At 36.3% G+C, this 22892-nt stretch overlaps 1 protein-coding gene across 4 annotated transcripts in view; it reads right to left on the bottom strand.

Moving 5' to 3' along the window:
* Nucleotides 1-6844: 6844 nt before the first annotated feature.
* Nucleotides 6845-22892, bottom strand: part of LOC149770098 (myotubularin-related protein 10-B-like) — a 95250-nt gene continuing 79202 nt past the window's right edge. For all 4 annotated transcript variants that reach the window (XM_089949394.1, XM_089949396.1, XM_089949395.1 and 1 more), the window contains 3 exons: nt 16847-16996; nt 13269-13441; nt 6845-10418 (listed from right to left, as the gene is read on the bottom strand). In XM_089949394.1, coding sequence (XP_089805520.1) covers nt 9576-10418; nt 13269-13441; nt 16847-16996 — 1166 coding nt within the window. In that variant the 3' untranslated portion in view covers nt 6845-9575. The remainder of the gene's footprint in view (nt 10419-13268; nt 13442-16846; nt 16997-22892) is intronic.

Genomic DNA, 22892 nt, shown 5'->3' with positions numbered 1-22892 from the left:
CCTGTGTAAATCTAATTCATTTTTAGATACTTATTCAGCTGTTACTGTATAGGAAATTAGTGACAGGGTCATTTTTCCCCACACATTTCTATGTAACCTTTGCACTGATCTGCGACTAAGCCTAACATCATTTTTCTGCAAACTTTTCTGTGTAACCTTGACACTGACTTTTACGAGGCATAGCATAAGAAAATGCATACTAACCTATATATTTTGAAGCGATATTGGATTGCCTGGATCCAAAGCTATGTAAAAATACCGATTTAAAAGAGTTAAATCCTTCAACATTTCACTAGCGATCAATCATAATTAAAATTTACTTGTACTTTTCTGTATAATATTACCAATCATGTGGATGCTCACTCTGTTCAATCGACTGTCTAATGTCATTTGTTGCACATTCAGGCTTTCAATTGTACCATTAACATGTACAATTCTTTTTTTGTATCTGATCTTCCTAATGATAAGAAACATTACTGCATTGTCCATAATGTTTCATACACTTTTACAAATAAATTTGCAAAATATAAAAATAAGGTAAAGAAAAATTAGTTTTCTTAGGTACATAATATTTTAATAAGAAAAGAAGTTCTGCGTATACAAAATCAGTATAAAATATGAATTGTGGTACAAAACCTAACTGGCAATATTATTTCATTCTGTAATACCATTTGGATAAAAGAATCTTGTACTCCGAACATAAATGCCAGGAATCGGAGAATTACAATCAAGGAATGCTTCATACAAGCAAATGAACTCGAGTCATTTAATGTCTGCAGTTGAGATGATATTGTCTGATTTGTCTACAATACACATATTGTCCAATCTATTTTTATAATACTAATTACTATACAAATACTGTCTAACCTGTCTATAATCTGAATAACTGGACGCATGTTGTCCATCCTGTATGATACTGTTACAGTACATGTTGTCTTTCATACTAATTATTTGACACACATTGTCCAACCTCTATCATGCTAATTACTTTACACACTGTCCAACCTGTCATACTACTTACTTTACACTATCCAACCTCTATCATGCTACATATTTTACACACTGTCCAACCTCTGTCATACTAATTACTTTACACACACTGTCCAGCCTCTATCATACTACTTATTTTACTGTCCAACCTCTATCATGCTAATTACTTTACACTATCCAACCTCTATCATGCTACATATTTTACACACTGTCCAACCTCTGTCATACTGATTACTTTACACACACTATCCAACCTCTATCATACTACTTATTTTACTGTCCAACCTCTATCATACTGATTACTTTACACTGTCCAACCTGTCATACTACTTACTTACACAAACTGTCCAACCTCTATAATACTACTTATTTTACACTGTCCAACCTCTATCATACTAATTACTTTACAAACACTGTCCATCCTCTATCATACTGATTACTTTACAGTGTCCAACCTCTATCATACTAATTACTTTACACACACTGTCTGACCTCTATCATACTACTTACTTTACACACACTATCCAACCTCTATCATACTGATTACTTTACAGTGTCCAACCTCTATCATACTGATTACTTTACATTGTCCAACCTCTATCATACTGATTACTTTACACACATTGTCCAACCTCTATCGTACTTATTACTGATTACTTTACATTGTCCAACCTCTATCGTACTGATTACTTTACATTGTCCAACCTCTATCATACTGATTACTTTACACACATTGTCCAACCTCTATCATACTGATTACTTTACAGTGTCCAACCTCTATCATACTGATTACTTTACACACTGTCCAAACTGTCATACTGATTACTTTACACACACTGTCCAAACTGTCATACTGATTATTTTACACGCACTGTCCAACCTCTATCATACTGATTACTTTACACACACTGTCCAAACTCTATCATACTGATTACCTTACACATTGTCCAACCTCTATCATACTGATTACTTTACACACACTGTCCAACCTCTCATTCTAATCTACCGGCCCAAGAATTTGGTTAATTTGATATTTTTCACTTAACAGATAGATCTAGCTCAACTAGATCAGACTGTATGTAGTATAACATACCAAAATGACAGAAAATCTATTAAATTTATTCTTTTCAAACCTTTTGATTCGTTTATTCACCCAAGTAAATTACAAGCAACAGATACAGTAGCTTCCAGGATGCAATTTATCACATTTACCAACATATAATGTGCACTCAAATGTGAATAGTATAGAGCCAGATCTGCCACTGAATACTGCACCAGCAGGTCTGGGTCTATACTGCTTATTCTATATATGACTTTTGCAAATAGCATAGACCCTAGCAAGGGGGCTGGCACTTTATGATATAGCAGGTCAGGGTCTATCCTATTCATTTCATACTTAATTTCATGCAAGCATCAGTTTGCATAGACCCTAACTAGTTTTATCAACTGCATTTGAAACAGAGTAAATTGTGATTCAGTTTCCCACTCAATGGTAATCCATCTGGTGAAACTAACTGATATGATAAAATTGCTGCAGAAAAGTATTAAAGAAATTGCAGACTGAAAAACTGTTCAATAAGTCCATTTTTAGATATCTGGAGTCTGTAGAGTCCACTCTCAGCACTCTGGCAGCCAGGATGGAGATAATCTTTCAGATAATCATAAATGACATTATTCCAACACTTGTTCAGATGTTGCTGTGACCACACAATTGTAATGAAAGAGTTCAGCTCAGTTCCATGACCAGGCCTGCATTTCACCAGCGAAGCTTAAGAAAAGACTTAAACACAAGTCTTTATTCAAGCAATCTAATTAGATAATTAACTGCTGATTCATGCTTAAGGATAAGTTGGAGGATTTGGGTCCAGCACCCCCACCCAACTTAGTCATGGTTAGTCGGTGAAGAACCATTAATGGTTAAAGGGAGAAAAATGAATGCAACTGAAAAGATGATTGAAAGTTAGACAATGTTGTATGTTCACATTGGTGGTTTATGGTTTTAATGCCATTTTTCAGCACATGATAGGCCATACATGGCATAAAATATACCTGGTAGAAGAGGGCCCTGGGAAGTACCACAAACATGTGGGAAGCTTATGGCAAGCTTTCTCACATATCCACATTGGCGAGGGCAGGGATTTGAACCCATGTGGACAGAAGTGAGATATCAGTGATCTGTAAAAGGTTTTGACCAATCAGCCACCTGGGTCTCCTTTCCTGGATTCTGTGTGTTCAGAAGTAGTTCCCAAAATACAGGCATGTAGGCAGTCAATACAGCTGAGCAATAAATTACTAGACTAGATTCTATGATACTTATTCAGCTGCATGGGTGAAAGTTCTCCTTCATATGGCAGAAATTCTGTCTTAAGAATGCCCCCACAGGTAGTTCTTCCAAATCATGCAAATCCATTGAGAATTTTGGGGCAGATGGGGTGGAGGGTTAAAGTAGTTGGAAAGCATTTAGTAGGAAAAAAATCAATGCTTTAGGGATTCTAATTTTTAAACTTATGATTTACTGTTGAGTAAGTAAACGAAAGTTTTAATTTATTCAATTCAGTTGAGGCTCCTCAGATGTGTTCAGCTGAATCATGAAGCTCATACTTCACTCCACAGTTGTTTGCCCTCTATGATAACCCAAAGAACTCAGTATGGAAACCCGAATAACTCAATTGTTATATTTCACTGCTATTTGATTCCTACATTTCTCTCATAGGTTTGCTGGCAGATAGAAGGTGCTGAATTATTTGTGAGTGATTCCATGGCAAATTCTATGCCTCCATGCATATCATTCTACCATTTTCTCTATTGTCCCCACCCTTTTGCTTCATAGAAAGATTTTTTTTTAAAAAAAATTTGTTGCAATATCTTGGACTGGTAATTGGCCAGGACGAATGGAATTTTGCCTATGCTAAATTCACAGACAATAACTGAATTTATTATTTTTCTCTCCAATTTAGTACAATTACTTAAGAGTTTAATGTTGTATTTTCTGTGTTTATGATCGTATAAACTGTAAGACGCCGAATGAATTTTGTAAGCTTAGTTGGCAACTGACAGTTTATACCACGATAAACTCCGAAAAAACATTAAACTCTTATAATTGCAATTCTTCATAATTTAAAAAAAACGTTATTTTGTTTTTTGAGATATTCCCAAAATGTTTTAGAGAATTCTTGATGAGGGCATTTGCTATGTAGGTATTTACAGAACACTGGATTCTCCATCTGCAACATTATAGCTACGTCAATATCAAACAAATAATTCTACCAATGGTAGGTGATCTATGGTTTTGAACATTCCACAGGATGGTCTAAATCTTTTATCTAAATTGGTATATGTGATCTGAGTAGTTCAATATTCAAAGTAAAGGATGTGTTGTTTATTTGACATACTAATGACTCTTGGCTTTGATGCTCTCATGAGTTCATTGTGACTTGGCCAAATCGTTACTGTCCAGACACGTGAGTAACCAATTTTCGTTTCTTTCAATCTATTTTTGTGTTCATTAACAGTTTAGGCTACCTACAGGGGCTACTTACGAATGAAATTAAGACTATCGGTAAATGGTTATAGTGATGGGGGTCCAATAGTCAAACTGTGCAAGACATCAACCATGACATGTATGATGGGGAAGTAGCAGGATTTCTACCATCCACCCTATTAAGGTCGGTATCTTACATTGTGAACTGCGAATCCAATTGTTATAATGTTAGTCTTTGCAACCCCTCCCCTCCCAATCCCTATAACCATTTACCTATAGTTTTAAATTGATTTGTAACGAGCTGCAGTGAAAGTGATGTACAACACAGCCCCAATGTTCTTCTTGGCATATTTTGAGTTTCCCAGCTTTTTTGGGGAATCCTAAAGAAAGAATTATTTATCTTCAGAAAAATTGTAAAGGTTTGTTATTTGATTCTGTCATATCAATTTATTAAATTTTCTAAATAAAATATACAATCCACCATTTTTATTTTGTTTTAAAGGCATGCAGTGTGTATATGCCTTCTAATTCAGTGTTTACGTTAGTTATTTTGCACATGACTCTATTTATAGAAGTATAAAGTAGTTCTCCATACAGTTTATACAGAAATAAATGCAAAAGGGTCTGATCACATGGTTATGTTATGACCAATGGAAATCTTCCTTACATTTAGCAACTGATGTAATCATTCCCATATTCTGTTCAATAGAGAATGATTTTGGGGAAAGACTGATGACAAGTTCAAACTTTCCCCATTATTCTTTAAACAAGATCCAGGAATATAATCCCAGATTTTGTGTATTCATCATCCTCTCTACTGTGCCCTTCTTTAGAAGGGTGTACACTTCTTCCCCTAAAATACCAACTAAGTCTAGTGGAAACAAATAGGGGTCCATAAAAGAGGTGAGGGACCCAAAAGCGAAGCCAGAAACCCTCCTTTACTGTGGAAAGGATCCACGCATTGTCTGTAACATCTGACCAAGCCCTGGATGAAAGGCTAAATCTAGTACCCACTGGAATGTTAGAAGAGAAGGGTTGGATGGAAGGCTAAATCTGGTACCCACTGGAATGTTAGAAGAGGAGGGTTGGATGGAAGGCTAAATCTGGTACTCATTGGAATGTTAGAAGAGGAGGGTTGGATGAAAGGCTAAATCTGGTACCCACTGGAATGTTAGAAGAGGAGGGTTGGCTGAAAGGCTAAATATTGTACCCATTGGAATATTAGAAGAGGAGGTTGGATGGAAGGCTAAATCTGGTACCCACTGGAATGTTAGAAGATTAGGGTTGGCTGAAAGGCTAAATCTGGTACCCACTATAATGTTAGAATAGGAGGGTTGGATGAAAGGCTAAATCTGGTACCCAATGGAATTTTAGAATAGGAGAGTTGGATGAAAGGCTAAATCTGGTACCCACTATAATGTTAGAATCGGAGGTTTGGCTGAAAGGCTAAATCTGGTTGTTGCTGTTGTTGTGGGGTTTAACGCCATTTTTCAGCACACGATAGGCTATACATGGCGGCCAGTATTATTGTTGGAGGAAGAACCCAGGAAGACCTGAAAAGAACCACTGACCCACGAGAAGCTACTGGCAAGCTTTCTCACATACCCACATTGGCTGAATCCGAGACTCAAACTGGCGCAGACAGAGGTGAGATGGCAGTGATCCGTAATGGAGAGCGCTTTAGACCACTCGGCCACTCGGGGCCCCCTAAATCTGGTACCCACTGGAATGTTAGAAGAGGAGGGTTGGATGAAAGGCTAAATCTGGTACCCACTGGAATGTTAGAATAGGAGGGTTGGATGAAAGGCTAAATCTGGTACCCACTGGAATGTTAGAAGAGGAGGGTTGGATGGAAAGGCTGTAACTCCCTAGAGACAACTGCCTCCCTCTTTAGGGAATGTGGGGATCTGTAGACTTCCTCCTCCTCCATCCCCTCCAGTCTCATCATAAAATGAATTTTAAACTGGACTTGATTGTTCTGTTGTTTCCTCTGTTTAAAATGATTAGAAGGGGGAGACGTACACTTTCTGGGATGGGGCATTTCTTACTCTATTACACTGAATAACTTACAGTACATATTTTCATGCCATGCTTAAATTCTCTACAAAAGTGTCAATGATGGATAGTTAAACAAACAGATGAGCACATCAAAAATACTAAAGAATTGTGAATAGGAAAAGGCATATTTTGGATGACTAGTTAAATAAGATTATCCACTTTCACGGAGATATCATTAATGGTTTTGAAGTCATGCTCTAAAATCAAGTGTGATAAATGAACTGATAGGTAGAACCCAATTCTATATCACCTGCCAACATGGTTAGGCAGGATATGCTAACTACATTTTTAATTTAATAGAAAATAAAGCTTACATAAGAATACAGAAGCATATTTTAATCATGTTACTTCACACATAATTTGTCATTCTTGAATAAATGTATAAAACATTTCATAAAAGAGAATAGAATATATATCAATACACCTGTTTATAGATTACACAAAATTATGAAATGGCATTGTAAAATTGGCACTTCCTATGCAACCCCAAACAAATATAATTTTGTGAGTTTGGAATACTGTTTTTTTTTTCAGTTACTGTTCCATATATTCAGGATCTAACATGTGTGCAAATTTCAAATGAACTTCACAAACAAGTTGAATAATTATTAGACAATTTTCAAAAATTTAATCTGAAATGAGCACTCATGCATGATTCTGTTTATCATATGAATTTGTTTGACCAAATCACAATGTTTAGCAAAATGGTTCTGCAATGCATTTTGGATGGCACGCTCATTTATGTCTTTCCTTTGCAGGAGATTACAATGGTGTGAAGTGTTATTACATATGTTACACATATGAAAATTATGATATGGGTGTATTAACATAAGTAAGACAGTAATGCGACGAATTTGAACATAGCAAATTATACATGATGTAGATTTAGATTAAAATTATGTAGAGTTTGAAAAAACAAGTTAAAAAAATGCCCTTTTAGTGACCTTTGTGTCACAATTAAGAATGTTGTGACATAATGGATCCTATGTTTTATATTAATCATGCTGCATGACACCAAATATGCTTAAATCCTGTAGCTCTTTTTCAAATAAAGAAAAAAAATAAGGACACCTTTTGGTGGTTTAATCATCTGGACACATTAAGCATACATATTTTTTTAATACTAATGTTGTGTTTCAATGTTTTCAATCTAAGACTTAAAAGGCAGCTCATGTGAAAAAACTCACGGAACCATAACTGGCTTTATTTTATTGATGCAATAATTAATAAGAATACACGTTCTACAGAAATTTAGTTTTCATCATCACCATTCTTTTATATGATATCTGTAATCAACTTATAACACTGATAGTAGGGATAATTGTCAGCAACACTGATATGAGGGATACTGGACAACACTGATATGATGGACAAAGCCTGTTTTTTAAAAAAAAGCTTTTCCACTTTCATTAAAATTACTTGACTCTGAGTATGAAATCTTTTGTCAAGAATACAGCCCAGTAACATCATTAAACTTCTTATCACAGTTTGTTTATATATAGAAAGCATCTGAACAACCATAGTTTGAATATTCACTGATCGTAGTGGGGAAAAGACTCCTTAAAAGTGTATCATATGTGTCTTATTTTCTCATGTTCTATTTGTTAAAATGCTAAAATATGACACCAACTTTTAGCTGTTATGGCACAGTGTGACATATGATATGTAAAATGTGATATGATACAGTCTGATAATATGAAGATTATATGATCAACTAGATCTTACCCATGCTCCATGGGATCCATTCACAGATAACTGGATAAAACTGAGTTAGTTTGTAATTAAAACTAATTGAGTTTGTAATTAATTAATCATTTAACATGTTAATTTTTTTTGTGTAAGCCTACACACCATGGCAGTTAATTTGAAACCTCTTTCATGTTTATATGAACTCTCCATTAGTGTAAGGTAATTTGGTTAACTGCCCAGATCTGATTATACAAGTCTATGCTTTCATTGAAAATGTTTCCTATTTTCAGCCAATCAGAGTAAACAAATTATTGCATGGTCAAAAAATTCCACCCTCCATCCCCCCTTAAGTTAATAAAAGACACCGAAGTTGTAAATAACTAGCATAAACATTCATTTGACACAGTGGAAATGTTCAAGACATACTAGATTCAGGGAAGCAAACAACAAGTGAAAGCATCACAAAGGTCAAGGTCAAAAGACAAAGAAAATAAGCAACATTTCAGCAGACTCTTGTACAGGAAAATGTCAGCAACTATAGGAGGAAATGTGGACATTCACTTGGTCTGACAGTTCTCTTTGGGAGTACGATGTCAGCAACTATAGGAGGAAATGTGGACATTCACTAGGTCTGACAGTTCTTTTGGGGAGTAAGTTTTGTATTTTTTCAGTGCAAAAATGCAAATCTAATATCTGAGCTAAAGGTAAATGAGACACACTAAGCCAGAATATAATTATAAAACACATGAAAATGGCTGACCATAAGTGTGTTATTCTATTATAAATTATCATGTTCTGTCTTGTTTTTTTTAACACATGACCATTATCTATTTAGCAACAAATAGTGTTGCTTGTTTTTATGTAGCTCTATTTATTGATCTATTACACGCACACACACGTATACATGCACACACACATTTTTTAAAGTTATACCAATTCATTTCTAAATAATGTACTATATCTTCAATACTAATAAATTAGATAAAAATGTAAACAATAACTACAAATACAAAAAACCAAATAATCATAATTCTGCCAGAACAAGTGACTCCTACTAAAGTCATAACAAACCCCACCATAAATAAATGCAACCAGAGAGACACCAACAAGGGTAACACACTGCAATCTGATTAAAACTGATACCTCCAAAATAACAGATCTGACAAACACCCTTGCAAAGTCATGTTCTGTTGACCTTTCGATTCTGCAATCAAATTACAACTTTTACATTTATGAAAGTGAAAATATTCTAATTACATGTAAGGAAGTGACAATTAAAATCTGTTTTTCTCCTTTATACAATATTTTTGATTGGTACAGTCAGAGCTGGATAAATGAAAGTCTACTGTTAATGCACTCAGTCTTCTTGATCAGCTAAGTCATATTCCACAGAACTGTTTTGGAGGTATATACTGATGGTTGGGGTGAATGACATGATCTGCTGTTGTGATGTAGGTCCTGGTGAAAATGGGAATGAGGAAGTCAAGTAGACAGAGTTCAGAATCTCCGACACCTGTGGTGTACCCATTGCTGCAGGGCTAAAGATCAGCTCACTTCTTGGCCGAGTTGAATTGACCCTCGTCTCATGTTGCAGAGTCTGAGCCTTGTGATGTAAGTGTAGGATCTCTTCAACCATGTGGCACTGCTGAAGGTATTGGGAGGGTGTTCCCCCACTGATGATCTGTGCTGGAGCCTGCCATCGAAGAAAGCACTGTGTCCAGAATCTTATTACAGGTGCTAATGTAATTGGAATGAGTGTTTCTAAATCAAATGAATCAGACCAAGATTTGTCATCATTAAGTATGTTTTCTAATTTCTTAGAATAGGATTTATTGCTTCTCAAAAACTGACTGTACTTCCCTGGATTTGAAAGGAGTTTTGTTTCTTTTAATGCTTCTGACAGTTGAGGATCATGAGTTAAGAGATACAGAGGGTCCTTAAAGAAAGACATATTCTCATCACTGAATTGCATCCTCCAGGACCAGGTACATGGGAGCCTAAATTTACGAATGTTTTTCCCTTCTTGAGAGGAGAATTTGGAACGTTGATAATCACTATCAAAAAGGAATGTCTCAAACAAGCCAATATGGACAGTGTCCCACAAAGATGTGAGGTAGGTATCTGTGAATGCAAAGCATCCTGGGAATTGCTGGAGAAGCTGCCACACACAGTCCAAGAACAGAAGAAACACAGGCTGCATCTTTTAAAAAAATAATCACATTTTTTAAATTTATCTATAGAACAAATGTTGGCCATAATTATAACATATGATCTTTTCATACCAATTAAATTCATCGTCTACAATGTTCTAATGTAAACTACTGCATGTTAAGTCCGATACACATAGTAAAAAGCTGCATGTGAAGTCTGATAACCATAGCAAACAGCTTTCTGTGAAGTCTAATAACCATAGTAAAAAGCTGTATGTGAAGTCTGATAACAATAGTAAAAAGCTTTCTGTGAAGTCTGATAACCATAGTAAACAGCTGCATGTGAAGTCTGATAACCATAGTAAACAGCTGCATGTGAAGTCTCATAATCATAGTAAACAGCTGTATGTGAAGTCTCATAATCATAGTAAACAGCTGTATGTGAAGTTTGATAACCATAGTAAAAAGCTTTCTGTGAAGTCTGATAACCATAGTAAACAGCTGCATGTGAAGTCTGATAACCAAAGTAAACAGCTGCATGTGAAGTCTCATAATCATAGTAAACAGCTGTATGTGAAGTCTCATAATCATAGTAAACAGGTGTATGTGAAGTTGGATAACCATAGTAAACAGCTGTATGTAAAGTTGGATAATCATATTTAGCAGCTGCATGTAAAGTTGGATAATCATAGTAAACAGCTGTATGTAAAGTTGGATAGTCATAGTTAACAGCTGGATAATCATAGTTAACAGCTGTATGTAAAGTTGGATAATCATAGTAAACAGCTGTATGTAAAGTTGGATAATCATAGTTAACAGCTGTATGTAAAGTTGGATAATCATAGTTAACAGCTGTATGTAAAGTTGGATAATCATAGTTAACAGCTGTTTGTTAAGTTGGATAATCATAGTTAACAGCTGGATGTAAAGTCTGATAAACATGGTGCAAATCTCAGCTTTAAATGTTGATCAGTAGCAAAATAATGAGTTTGCATTGTGACTGCTGTCACATTTCTAGTAACATTTCTTGACAAAAAGCAAAATTATAAGGAAAGAAAACAAAGAAACCAGTTTTTGGAGTAAAATGTTCCTTCAATTATAATTACCTGATCATAATATGTTACAACATCTGCTACACTGCAAAGCCAGCCTACCTGAGCAAAAAAACATTGTTAACAACAACCTTTGGCTTGTTTGAGCAATACAATGCTGTTTATAGAAGCACAAGTTAGACAAAGTGTCCTCTCTGGCATATAAAGTGAGCCTACTGGCCTGGAGGGGTGTCTTCTGTCCCTCTTCTCACTCTGTGAATTCTCCTGCATTCTCAAAATTATTATTTAAAAAAATCAGAAAGAGAAATTGTTCAGAATCCTTTCACACCTTGCTTCCACTGTAGTACATTTATGGTAAAGGCTTCCTGTGATCACACATCTGTGAACTGGCTTGCCTTATTCTATGTGTTATCAGTAGTAACTCAGAAGGATTAAGGAAATTAATGAATTATGACTGGACTACTAAAGAGCTCAAGCACCATAAAATAATTAACATTATTTGGATTCTTTCAGTAGGGTTGGTTTGGCGTTAGTGTTTGTTAAGCATTAAAATTTTTGGAGATTGATTATACTATGTGTTATTAGAAGTAATCTGGAAAGGATTAAACAAATTAATGGATTATGGCTGCATCAGTCATTACCAAAGAACACAGGTGACATAAACACAGGTCATTTTGGCTTCAGTATTTAAAATTTGTTGATATCTAAGTGTACATTATCTCCCGTGCTAAAATGACAAAATCTAAACAATCAGAATATAACACAAAATTCAACAGGAAACAGAAATTTTCAGTGGATGGAATCATTTTCAAATGGACATGAATATGTATTCACCATTCCTGTAAAGTCAACTTTAAGAACTTCCAAATTCAATCCAGATTGCACCAATCTTGAGCAGTTTTTGCAGGCAGTCACCAACCTGAATCCACCCACTGGAAGGCAACAATTTAAACTTCTTGGTCAATTCTGACAGCAGAGTTGTACTAACATTTCCACATAATAATGCAGACACTAAAAGGACATAATGTATTTAGGAAAATTCGGTCTGACTCCAGATGAGAACTTGGTCCAGTAATGACACATTTTATAGGTGCTGCAATCAACAATGATGAGGACTGCCACAAATATAACCCTAGCAATAATCTACAATGAAAGGCTAAAAATGTTCATGCTGCATGTAAGGACTGAATGAAAGGAACAAATTACTTTGAAAGGACTGATGTGGTGAGATAATGTTTAAAATGATGAAGTATAGTGACTATACAAGCACTAAGCAATAACTAACTGATGGGATTTGGCAACAATCCCTCTATCCAAGATGACACTACTCTCATCTGGCCTTGACCTCTGTAAACAGATGATGTTTTAGCGCTTTTTTGTAATGCAAAAATAAACCAAAAGATACAGTAACTGTCTTTTATTGATTGGGAGGCTGGATTTGTGAGGTAGTGGATGTTCTCCACAAGGTATTATGACTGGGTAATGTATTTTAAGAAAAAAAGAAATGGAAGTAAAATCAGCATTCATGGAATGTACATTAAATTAATATAATATTTAAATAACATTTTGAACACTGTAAATAATCATGAAAATATTAAATTTGAGTCCCTCAAAGTAACTAGCACTTGCATGTAAGGTGAAACTTCCCTAAAAAGCCCACTGGTAACAAAATTTTCTCTACAGACTGACCATTACATTTTGGCTCAAGAATATGGTTTCAATACTAATCAAAACTCTACATACTGGCCATAACCATCCAGTTTAGAGACTGCAGTTTTGATAAAAACCTATAAAATGCAATGCTGGGGTAGGCCTTTTGGGGTGATGCCAAAATAATGTTCAGTGTACCTGATCAGTGTCAGAGCTGCCAAGGAGGCAGTGGTTGGTCTGGAAGGGGTGACCCATCTTCACCCACTCTCTTTGAACCAGGGACTGGAACCCATCAAAAGTACGGAAGCATGGGTCCAGCATTATCTGGACCAGACTTGACACAACACAACTGAAATTACGACTGTTTGTCTCTGCAAAAGGAAGATAACAACGATTCATGGTTGACATCTAAATCTGTCTTGGAATTATAATATTTATCTTGAAATTATATGATTTCTTTCATCATTTATAGACATGTCAGTTCTACCATACAAGCTATGACAAGGACACCACAATTTGTTTTCATATTTACTTGATATAATGTGCACCCAAGTACAAATAAAACTGACTTACATGTGCTGTTGTATAATGTAGTGGCAGATCAAACAATATTGATTTAGATGTGCTTTTGTTTTTCATAATGGCAGATCAATCAGCAGTGACATAGAGATGTGCTGTGGTTTTTCATACTGGCAGATCAATCATCACTGACTTAGAAGTGCAAAATTAGATTGAACAGCAATGACTTAGATATACTGATACAGGTCTATCACTCAGTGTTAGGACTATATAGGTCTATCACTCAGTGTTAGGACTATATAGGTCTATCACTCAGTGTTAGGACTATATAGGTCTAACACTCAGTGTTAGGACTATACAGGTCTATCACTCAGTGTTAGGACTATATATGTCTATCACTCAGTGTTAGGACCAGATAGGTCTATCACTCAGCATTAGGACTATACAGGTCTATCACTCAGTGTTACGACTATATAGATCTATCACTCAGTGTTAGGACCATACAGGTCTATCACTCAGCATTAAGACTATACAGGTCTATCACTGAGTGTTGGGACTATATAGGTCTATCACTCAATGTTAGGACTATACAGGTCTATTACTCAGTGTTATGACCATATAGGTCTATCACTCAGTGTTAGGACTATATATGTCTATCACTCAGTGTTAGGACTATATAGATCTATCACTCAGTGTTAGGACCATACAGGTCTATCACTCAGCATTAGGACTATACAGGTCTATCACTGAGTGTTAGGACTATATAGGTCTATCACTCAATGTTAGGACTATACAGGTCTATTACTCAGTGTTATGACCATATAGGTCTATCACTCAGTGTTAGGACTATACAGGTCTATCACTCAGTGTTAGGATTATATAGGTCTATCACTCCGTGTTAGGACTATATAAGTCTATCACTCAGTGTTAGGATTATATAGGTCTATCAAGCAGTGTTAGATTATATAGGTCTATCACTGAGTGTTAGGACTATATGGGTCTATCACTGAATGTTAGGACTATACAGGTCTATCACTCAGTGTTAGGACTATACAGGTCTATTACTCAGTGTTAGGACTATACAGGTCTATAACTCAGTATGAGGACTATACAGGTCTATCACTCAGTGTTAGGACTATATAGGTCTATCACTCAGTGTTAGGACTATACATATCTATAACTCAGTATGAGGACTATACAGGTCTATCACTCAGTGTTAGGACTATATATGTCTATCACTCAGTGTTAGGACTATATATGTCTATCACTCAGTGTTAGGACCAGATAGGTCTATCACTCATCATTAGGACTATACAGGTCTATCACTCAGTGTTAGGAGTATATAGATCTATCACTCAGTGTTAGGACCATACAGGTCTGTCACTCAGTGTTAGGACCAGATAGGTCTATCACTCAGCATTAGGACCATACAGGTCTATCACTCAGTGTTAGGACTATATAGGTCTATTGCTCAGTGTTAGGATTATACAATTCTATCACTCAGTATTAGGACTATACAGGTCTATCAATCAGTGTTAGGACTATACAAGTCTATCACTCAGTGTTAGGACTATACAGGCCTATCAATCAGTGTTAGGACTATACAGGTCTATCACTCAGTGCTAGGACTATACAGGCCTATCACTCAGTGTTAGGACTATACAGGTCCATCACTCAGTGTTAGGACTATACAGGCCTATCACTCAGTGTTAGGACTATACAGGTCTATCACTCCGTGTTAGGACTATACAGGTCTATCACTCAGTGTTAGGACTATACAGGTCTATCACTCAGTGTTAGGACTACATAGGTATATCACTTAGTGTTAGGACTATACAGACCAATTGAAAATAAAGATATGCAATTACAATGAATGCCTTATGAAGTTAAAGAGCAAAATAAATATCACATTTTCAATGTGAAATTTAAAACAAATATTGAATGAAATCAGAGTTTTCCTTACTTTTCATCCCCTGAAAGGCAATGTGAGGTACCTTAAGTTGCATGACTAGTAATGAGACACTAACAGTTTGTCTCTCACATCAGTAATGGGGAAATGTACAAAATGTAGTACTGGTTTGAATGCATTTTAATAGTTGTGAGAAAAAGAATTTAAACAGGAGAATAGTTCTGACTGTGAAGTATGATAATGATTTTTAAATCAAGCAAATTTCTGATCTGCCTCTCCTTTATAACGCCATCATAATAACTTCAACTCATTACATACAATTCACTATAACCTGTTATGTGATTGGCATGGTTCTAGGACAAATTACTTCTCCAGTCTTTTAACCCACCCCCCATTACCTACCCAAGTCAATCATCCAATAGTCAATTAAAACCCATGTCAAATACCCTCTGGACAACTACCCCATGATATGGTTATTCACCTGTATAAAAAGCACATACACTGAATAACTAAGTAAAGCCAGAAGTAAGAATGATGCATGGGGTGGCTATGCAAAGTGAGTGACTTTTGGGAGTATAAGATGGGGATCACTGGAATTTAATGTAAGTCACAACAATTATTTATAAGTTCTGTTGCTGTAATAGCATTTATCATACATTTGGTTCTGACTCCAAAATTGTTATTATACCTAATCAACTGAAAATTGGTCATATTATATTTTTGTTTGAATAAAGCACCTTTCTCACGTGAATGCATCTTCTAGCTATTAATATTTAACAGCTGCCCCATGCACCATTCTTACTTCTGGTTTTACTTATTTACTCAGTGTACGTGCTTCTTTTATATAGGGGAATAACCATATCATGGGGTGAGTTGTCCAGGAGGTAACTGACATGAAGGGTGGGGGTGGTAATTGAACAGGGGGTGATTGACTTCAGGTGAATCGACTAGGGTGGGTGGGTAATTAACCGGGGCTAAAATAATACCAGAGGGTAACTGTCCTGCCATCACATGGCACATAATATATCCACCCTATATATATATATATATATATATATATATATATATATATATATATATATACACCCTATATATATATAACACAGTTCTCTGTGAGTACTAGAGCTGTATGTCGGTACAGGCCATTTACTCACAATAAAAAGAAATGAAAATGCAAAATAATGAAAATAAATACAAAACAAACCCAATAAAGGATTCATCAGGTGATGGCTACTGAGATTACATTATTCATTTTATAATAAGTCAGCGATCTAATTTCTGAAGAAAAAAAAATATATATATATACACACACACATTTGGGATTCCTTGTGAGGAACTATATACATACCTTTTATCACAACCGACCTTTGTTTGCTTTGTATGAGTTCAGCGACCTCACTGCTAGTCCTCATACACTGAGCCACTAGTTGCAGCCATTTTGTGTCCTCTAGACTGCTATACCAGTTCATGTCCTGCACCAGGAAATCCTTGGTGTTGTCTACATTGAAACAAGAGAGATAGAAACCTGTCTAAATATGTATATCACTGCTTTAAATGCAATCACAACAATGCTGGCAATTCTATCTAAAGCTAAGGACCAGATCTCAAAGGCTGATCAGTAGCATGTAGTGCAACAACATTTAATTTGGTGGGTGACAAAGGCACATGATAAATTGTGCAAAAAGCTTATCTAGGTATTGTGCAAATTGAAAAATGAGTGCATACTTGAAAATATATGGATGCACATACTGTAAACGGTACATTATAATTTCAACCCATGTTTAACAGTTTTCTATGCAGGTACTAATGTTGACTCTGGAGATTACTCAGCAAGTTTTCTCAATGACCTCGACCTTTGACCAAGGTATGTAGCATACGTTTCTTTCTTGCCCAAAGTGAATGCAATCCACAAAGTTTGGTCAAGAAACTTACTCTAGAACAGGAGTGTCAAACATAAAGCCTGACATACTCATTAGTCTGGCCTGCAGACAATGTCTCTTGTTAGTGTCAAATTTGTATACTAATCATAGTTCATGACATGTACTGTGAAGTATATTTATATCAAATCTGGCCCACCACAGCAAACGAGTGACGCTCTTGTTTTTGAACAAATAATATAATGCAAAACCCATTTTTCACAGTCACAATGACCCTGACCTCTCACTTTTTGAACCCCAAATTAAGAGGCCTCTTCATTACCTTATGTGCAAGTCCTCCACAAACTCTGGCAGTATTATGTGACCTTGAACTTAAATCATTATGCACCAAAACACTTTCCTTCTTTGAATTACATCAGCATGACCTTTAACCTTTTCAACCAAATCAACTGGATTCTTACTGCCCAAAGTGTAAGCCATCAACATTTTCTGGAGAAGGTACATGGCTGAGAATTGAAATTTTTGTGCAGAAACGAAATATCAAGCTATTAAAAAGTCTGGTAACAGCAGACAGTAGAGAACTCTAGTTATCATGTGGAAATTAAATACAGAATAGAAATGTGGATGGACAGACATAATATGGTGGTCTTATAAAAATAAGGACACACAGGGCTTCAAATATACAAAATGGCAAACATAAGGCATCTGTATGAGACAAAAATAAACAGTCAAAGCCATAAAATCTTCTCTTTTAGTAATTATTCTGTCGATAATTAAGTGATTAGTACAACTATTCACAGGACCTTGTTCTGTTAATGTCTTTTCTCATTTACATTTCAATTCTTTTAACCAATCATCCTGATGTAACATGCTGATGAGCATAAATATTGCTACTTTACAAGTTGCTGCAATACATTTCAATACTGACAGTGCATTTAAACAATATACAACCTTTACTTATATAAAAAATTAATATATACACTTACTATTAAGACGTTACAGTATTTGTAACTTTAGGGTAGTTCAAAAATACAGTTTCTACTTTTGGCATGTACCATACATTGGCTGGCCAATTTCTGTGGCATGATCCTGTTCCATAAACAGACTAGGCTAATTTGCGGTATGATCCTGTACCAAACAAAGACTGACTAATTCCTACTTACGACATGATCCTGTACCATACAATGACTGGTCAATTTTTGGCATGATTCTGTATCATACATTGACTGTCCAGTTTTGTAGCACGGTCCTGTACCATACACTGTGTGCCAACTTGTGGCATGATCCTGTACCTTACACACAGGCTGGCCAATCTGTGGCATGATCCTGTACCATACAAAGACTGACCAATTTGTGACATGATAATGTACCATACACTGACTGGCCAATTTGTGGTATGATCCTGTACCATACATGGACTGGCCAATTTGTGGCATGATCCTGTACCATACACAGAGTGGCCAATTTGTGGTATGAACCTGTACCATACATGGACTGGCCAATTTGTGGCATGATCCTGTACCATACACGGAGTGGCCAATTTGTGGCATGATTCTGTACCATACACAGACTGGCCAATTTGTGGCATGATCCTGTACCATAAACTGACTGGCCAACTTGTGGCATGATCCTGTACCATAAACTGACTGGCCAAGAAGTTTTATTATACATTTAAGATCAATTTAAAATGTTACATTGACTAGTGAATTATTATACCCAATACAGCTGCTAATCATATGCTTGTTATATCAGAACAAACTGAAATAAGGGCTTAGTTATTCACACAAATATTTATCGAACAAAGTGTGTTATGTGTAATATCAACTTTAAAGAAAGCTAATACAGTAAATATTGTCAAGACAATTTCTTTTACTAAACAGTTATTCTGCTACCAATGCATGGATTCTGAAGGCTGGATCTATGTACCCATCAGGCACTTGCATTTATGTACTCATTGGCATACCCATCAGGCACTCACATTTATGTACTTATCAGGTACTCACATTTATGCACCCATCTGTATACCCAACAGGCACTCATATTTATGAACCCATCAGGCACTCCCATTTATGTACTCATCAGGCACTCACATTTATGTACCGGGGCCCCGAGTGGCCAAGTGGTCTAAAGTGCTCTCCATTACGGATCACTGCCATCTCACCTCTGCCTGCGTGTGTTTGAGTCTCGGATTCAGCAAATGTCGGTATGTGAGAAAGCTTGCCAGTAGCTTCTCGTGGGTTGGTGGTTCTTTCCAGGGTTTTCCCAGGTTCTTCCTCCACCATTAATACTGGCTGCCATGTATAGCCTATCGTGTGCTGAAAAATGGCGTTAAACACTACACTACTCATGTTTATGTACTCATCATGCACTCACATTTATGTACTCATCAGGCACTCACATTCATGTACCCATCAGGTGCTCACATTTATATACCCATCAGGCACTCACATTTATGTACCCATCGGCATACCAATTAGGCACTCACATTTATGTACTTATCATGTAGTCACATTTATGCACCCATTTGTATACCCAACAGGCACTCACACTGATGTACTCATCAGGCACTCCCATTTATGTACTCATCAGGCAATCACATTTATGTACTCATCAGGTACTCACATTCATGTACCCATCAGGTGCTCACATTTATATACCCATCAGGCACTCACATTTATGTACCCATTGGCATACACATCAGGCACTCACATTTATGTACTTATCAGGTACTCACATTTACGCACCCATTTGTATACCCAACAGGCACTCATATTTATGAACCCATCAGGCACTCCCATTTATGTACCCACCAGGCACTCACATTTATGTACACATCAGGCAATCATATTTATGTACTCATCATGCACTCACATTTATGTACCCATCAGGCACTCACATTTATGTACCCATAAGGCACTCACATTTATGTACCCATCAGGCACTCACATGTACTCATCAGGCACTCACATTTATGTACCTATCAGACACTCACATCTATGTACTCATGCACTCTCATTCATGAACTCATCATGCACTCACATTTATGTACCCATTAGGCACTCACATTTATGTATTCATCATGCATTCACATGTACTCATCAGGCACTCATATTTATGTACTGAAAAGGTACTCACATTTATGTAACCATTAGGCACTCACATTTATGTATTCATCATGCAATCACATGTACTCATCAGGCACTCACATTTATGTACTGAAAAGGTACTCACATTTATGTACTCATCAGGCATTCACATTTATGTACTCATCAGGCACTCACATTTATGTACTCATCAGGCACTCATATTTATGTACCCATCAGGTGCTCACATTTATGTACCCATCAGGCACTCACATTTATGTACTCATCAGGCTCTTACACTTATGTACTCATCAGGCACTAACATGATTCCAGTCTGTAGACAGGTTGTATCTAAAAGACAATAACAATCAAGCCACCTTAAAACATTTAGTGGAGGATAGATAACTGATAACACCAGTGAGTGAAACAGCAGGGAGGGCGAGCCCACCTCAAGGAGGAAGGTCCCATTTTGAAAAATAAAGCCTTCAAGGAGGAAGGCTCCATTTTGGAAAATAAAGCTTTCTACGAGGGCAAACCCACCTCCAGGAGAAGAGTTCGCACCCCTCTGCTGCTATAATTAAATCATTGTTATATCAATAATGGCACCAGTGTTGGAGCTAAATTAGCTTGAGAGAGATCAGAAGCAATCAAAAAATTTCTTCCCGTTTGTGATTCTGTTAGACAAAAACTACAAGAACATCAGGAGTCTCAGGTGGAATTTGCAGAGGGTACAGAATAATTATTTAAACCAGTTATGAAGGCTACCAAAGGAGTTACGAAGGTTACCAAAGGTCTTCTTCCTACGTTGAAGCAAACTCGTAGAGCAACTAGAATAACAGCAGAAAGAACTAAGAAAACAAAAAAGATTTTACAGGAACTTCCAGCTAAAATAGTTGCAGCTCAACCACAATTACAAGAACAAATTCAACAAGTGATCGATAGGGTTGAGTCTATGAGGAGGTCAGTGATGTGAGAGATCTTGTCACACCAAAACCAAAACTAGAACAAAAACCACCAGCTCAATTCACCGAAGAAGGTCGTAAACTACTTCAAGAGAAAACTGCAGTGGTTGCCACATCAGGATATCAACACTGTGATATATTATTAGATCGATGTTTCAGAAGAGAGTTGTGTTCCTTTTGTGTTTCGAGAATCTCATGGTATTACTAGAATTACTCATAAATACAAGGATGATTTTGAAAATTTTAAGATAGAAGTCAAAGAAGTTAAAAAAGCTCAATTACCAGGAGATATATTATCATTAAAAAAATGCCATTCAGTCCTAGAATTGAGGAAGAATTTTACGATGCACCTGATACCAGCATCTTGACATCCATCAAGGGAAGTGATTTTTCTACCCTGACTATGTCAAGAGGAATTGGTCTTATTGCTCGTCCTAACTATGTTCTTTCTGACGTAGAACAACTAGAAATTCTGACTGGAGGGAAATGTGCTGGAAATAATTCTCCAGAAATTATTAATGAAGCAGCTGATATTTGTTGAAGTTTATTTACAGGTGGTATCATGGACATTGATGTTTACCAGGAACTTATCGTTGAGATCGTTCATGATTACCACAGTGATTAGATAAATAAATAATAAATAAGATGATCGTACATAATGCTCAACATGGACCTGTAATGGTCAGGGTGATGAATTCGCGAGTACCTACTTTTGAAGCGATTTACAGTGATGGGCTTGGCGATGTTGTTCAGGGTCTATTCAAAAGGATAGCTCCAAAAGCAATACTGATTGCAAAAAAATTAGGAATGAAAGCTATTGGCATTGTCCATGATAAAGGTATTATTGGTGCTGTTGGTGATGTTCTGGTAAACCTTTCTTGGCAATCAAAGAAAGACTAGCACAATTAATATGAAAACCACAGCAACTGGTAAAACCGGTCACAGTGAAACTGGCCAGCACTGAAGTTATGTCTGCAAATGTCAGTAAAATAATAAATCAAGCTGCAAATCAAAAGCTAGCAGAGCTGGCTAGTGTGCCACTATCAGAAAAAGAAAAAGAAAAAAATATAACTGTAAGTCTGATAGCAGGAAATGGAATTTCCCGAAGTGGACTTCATGTTAGATGATAGTTATAATAAAATGTTCAAATGTGTATCTGACCCAGCATTTGACATGGATGCCCCAGTTCTCAAAGATGAGTCTATGGATGATTATCAGTATTAATCTTATGATGCAAGTGTACCTAATGCATGTGGAAGAATCGAATTACAAGTTCAGGATACAAATAGATATTTTTTGCCCACTGAGGCATTTATCGAGATTGAAGGTAGACTTTTAAAAGCAGATGATACAGCATATGGAATTGGTCATCGTGTTGGTTTTGTTAACAATGGCATTATGGCATTATTTAACAGTGCTTTATACATGACTGAAAATGCAAAATTGTTAAATGAAAACGGCATTGATATTAT

Source organism: Sinohyriopsis cumingii, unplaced genomic scaffold (genome assembly GCF_028554795.1).
Source record: "Sinohyriopsis cumingii isolate HCF-2022 unplaced genomic scaffold, ASM2855479v2 utg002707l, whole genome shotgun sequence".
In the NCBI taxonomy this organism is placed as follows: domain Eukaryota; kingdom Metazoa; phylum Mollusca; class Bivalvia; order Unionida; family Unionidae; genus Sinohyriopsis; species Sinohyriopsis cumingii.
Note: the sequence above shows the minus strand (reverse complement) of the source record. Positions and strands in the feature narration are given on the sequence as shown.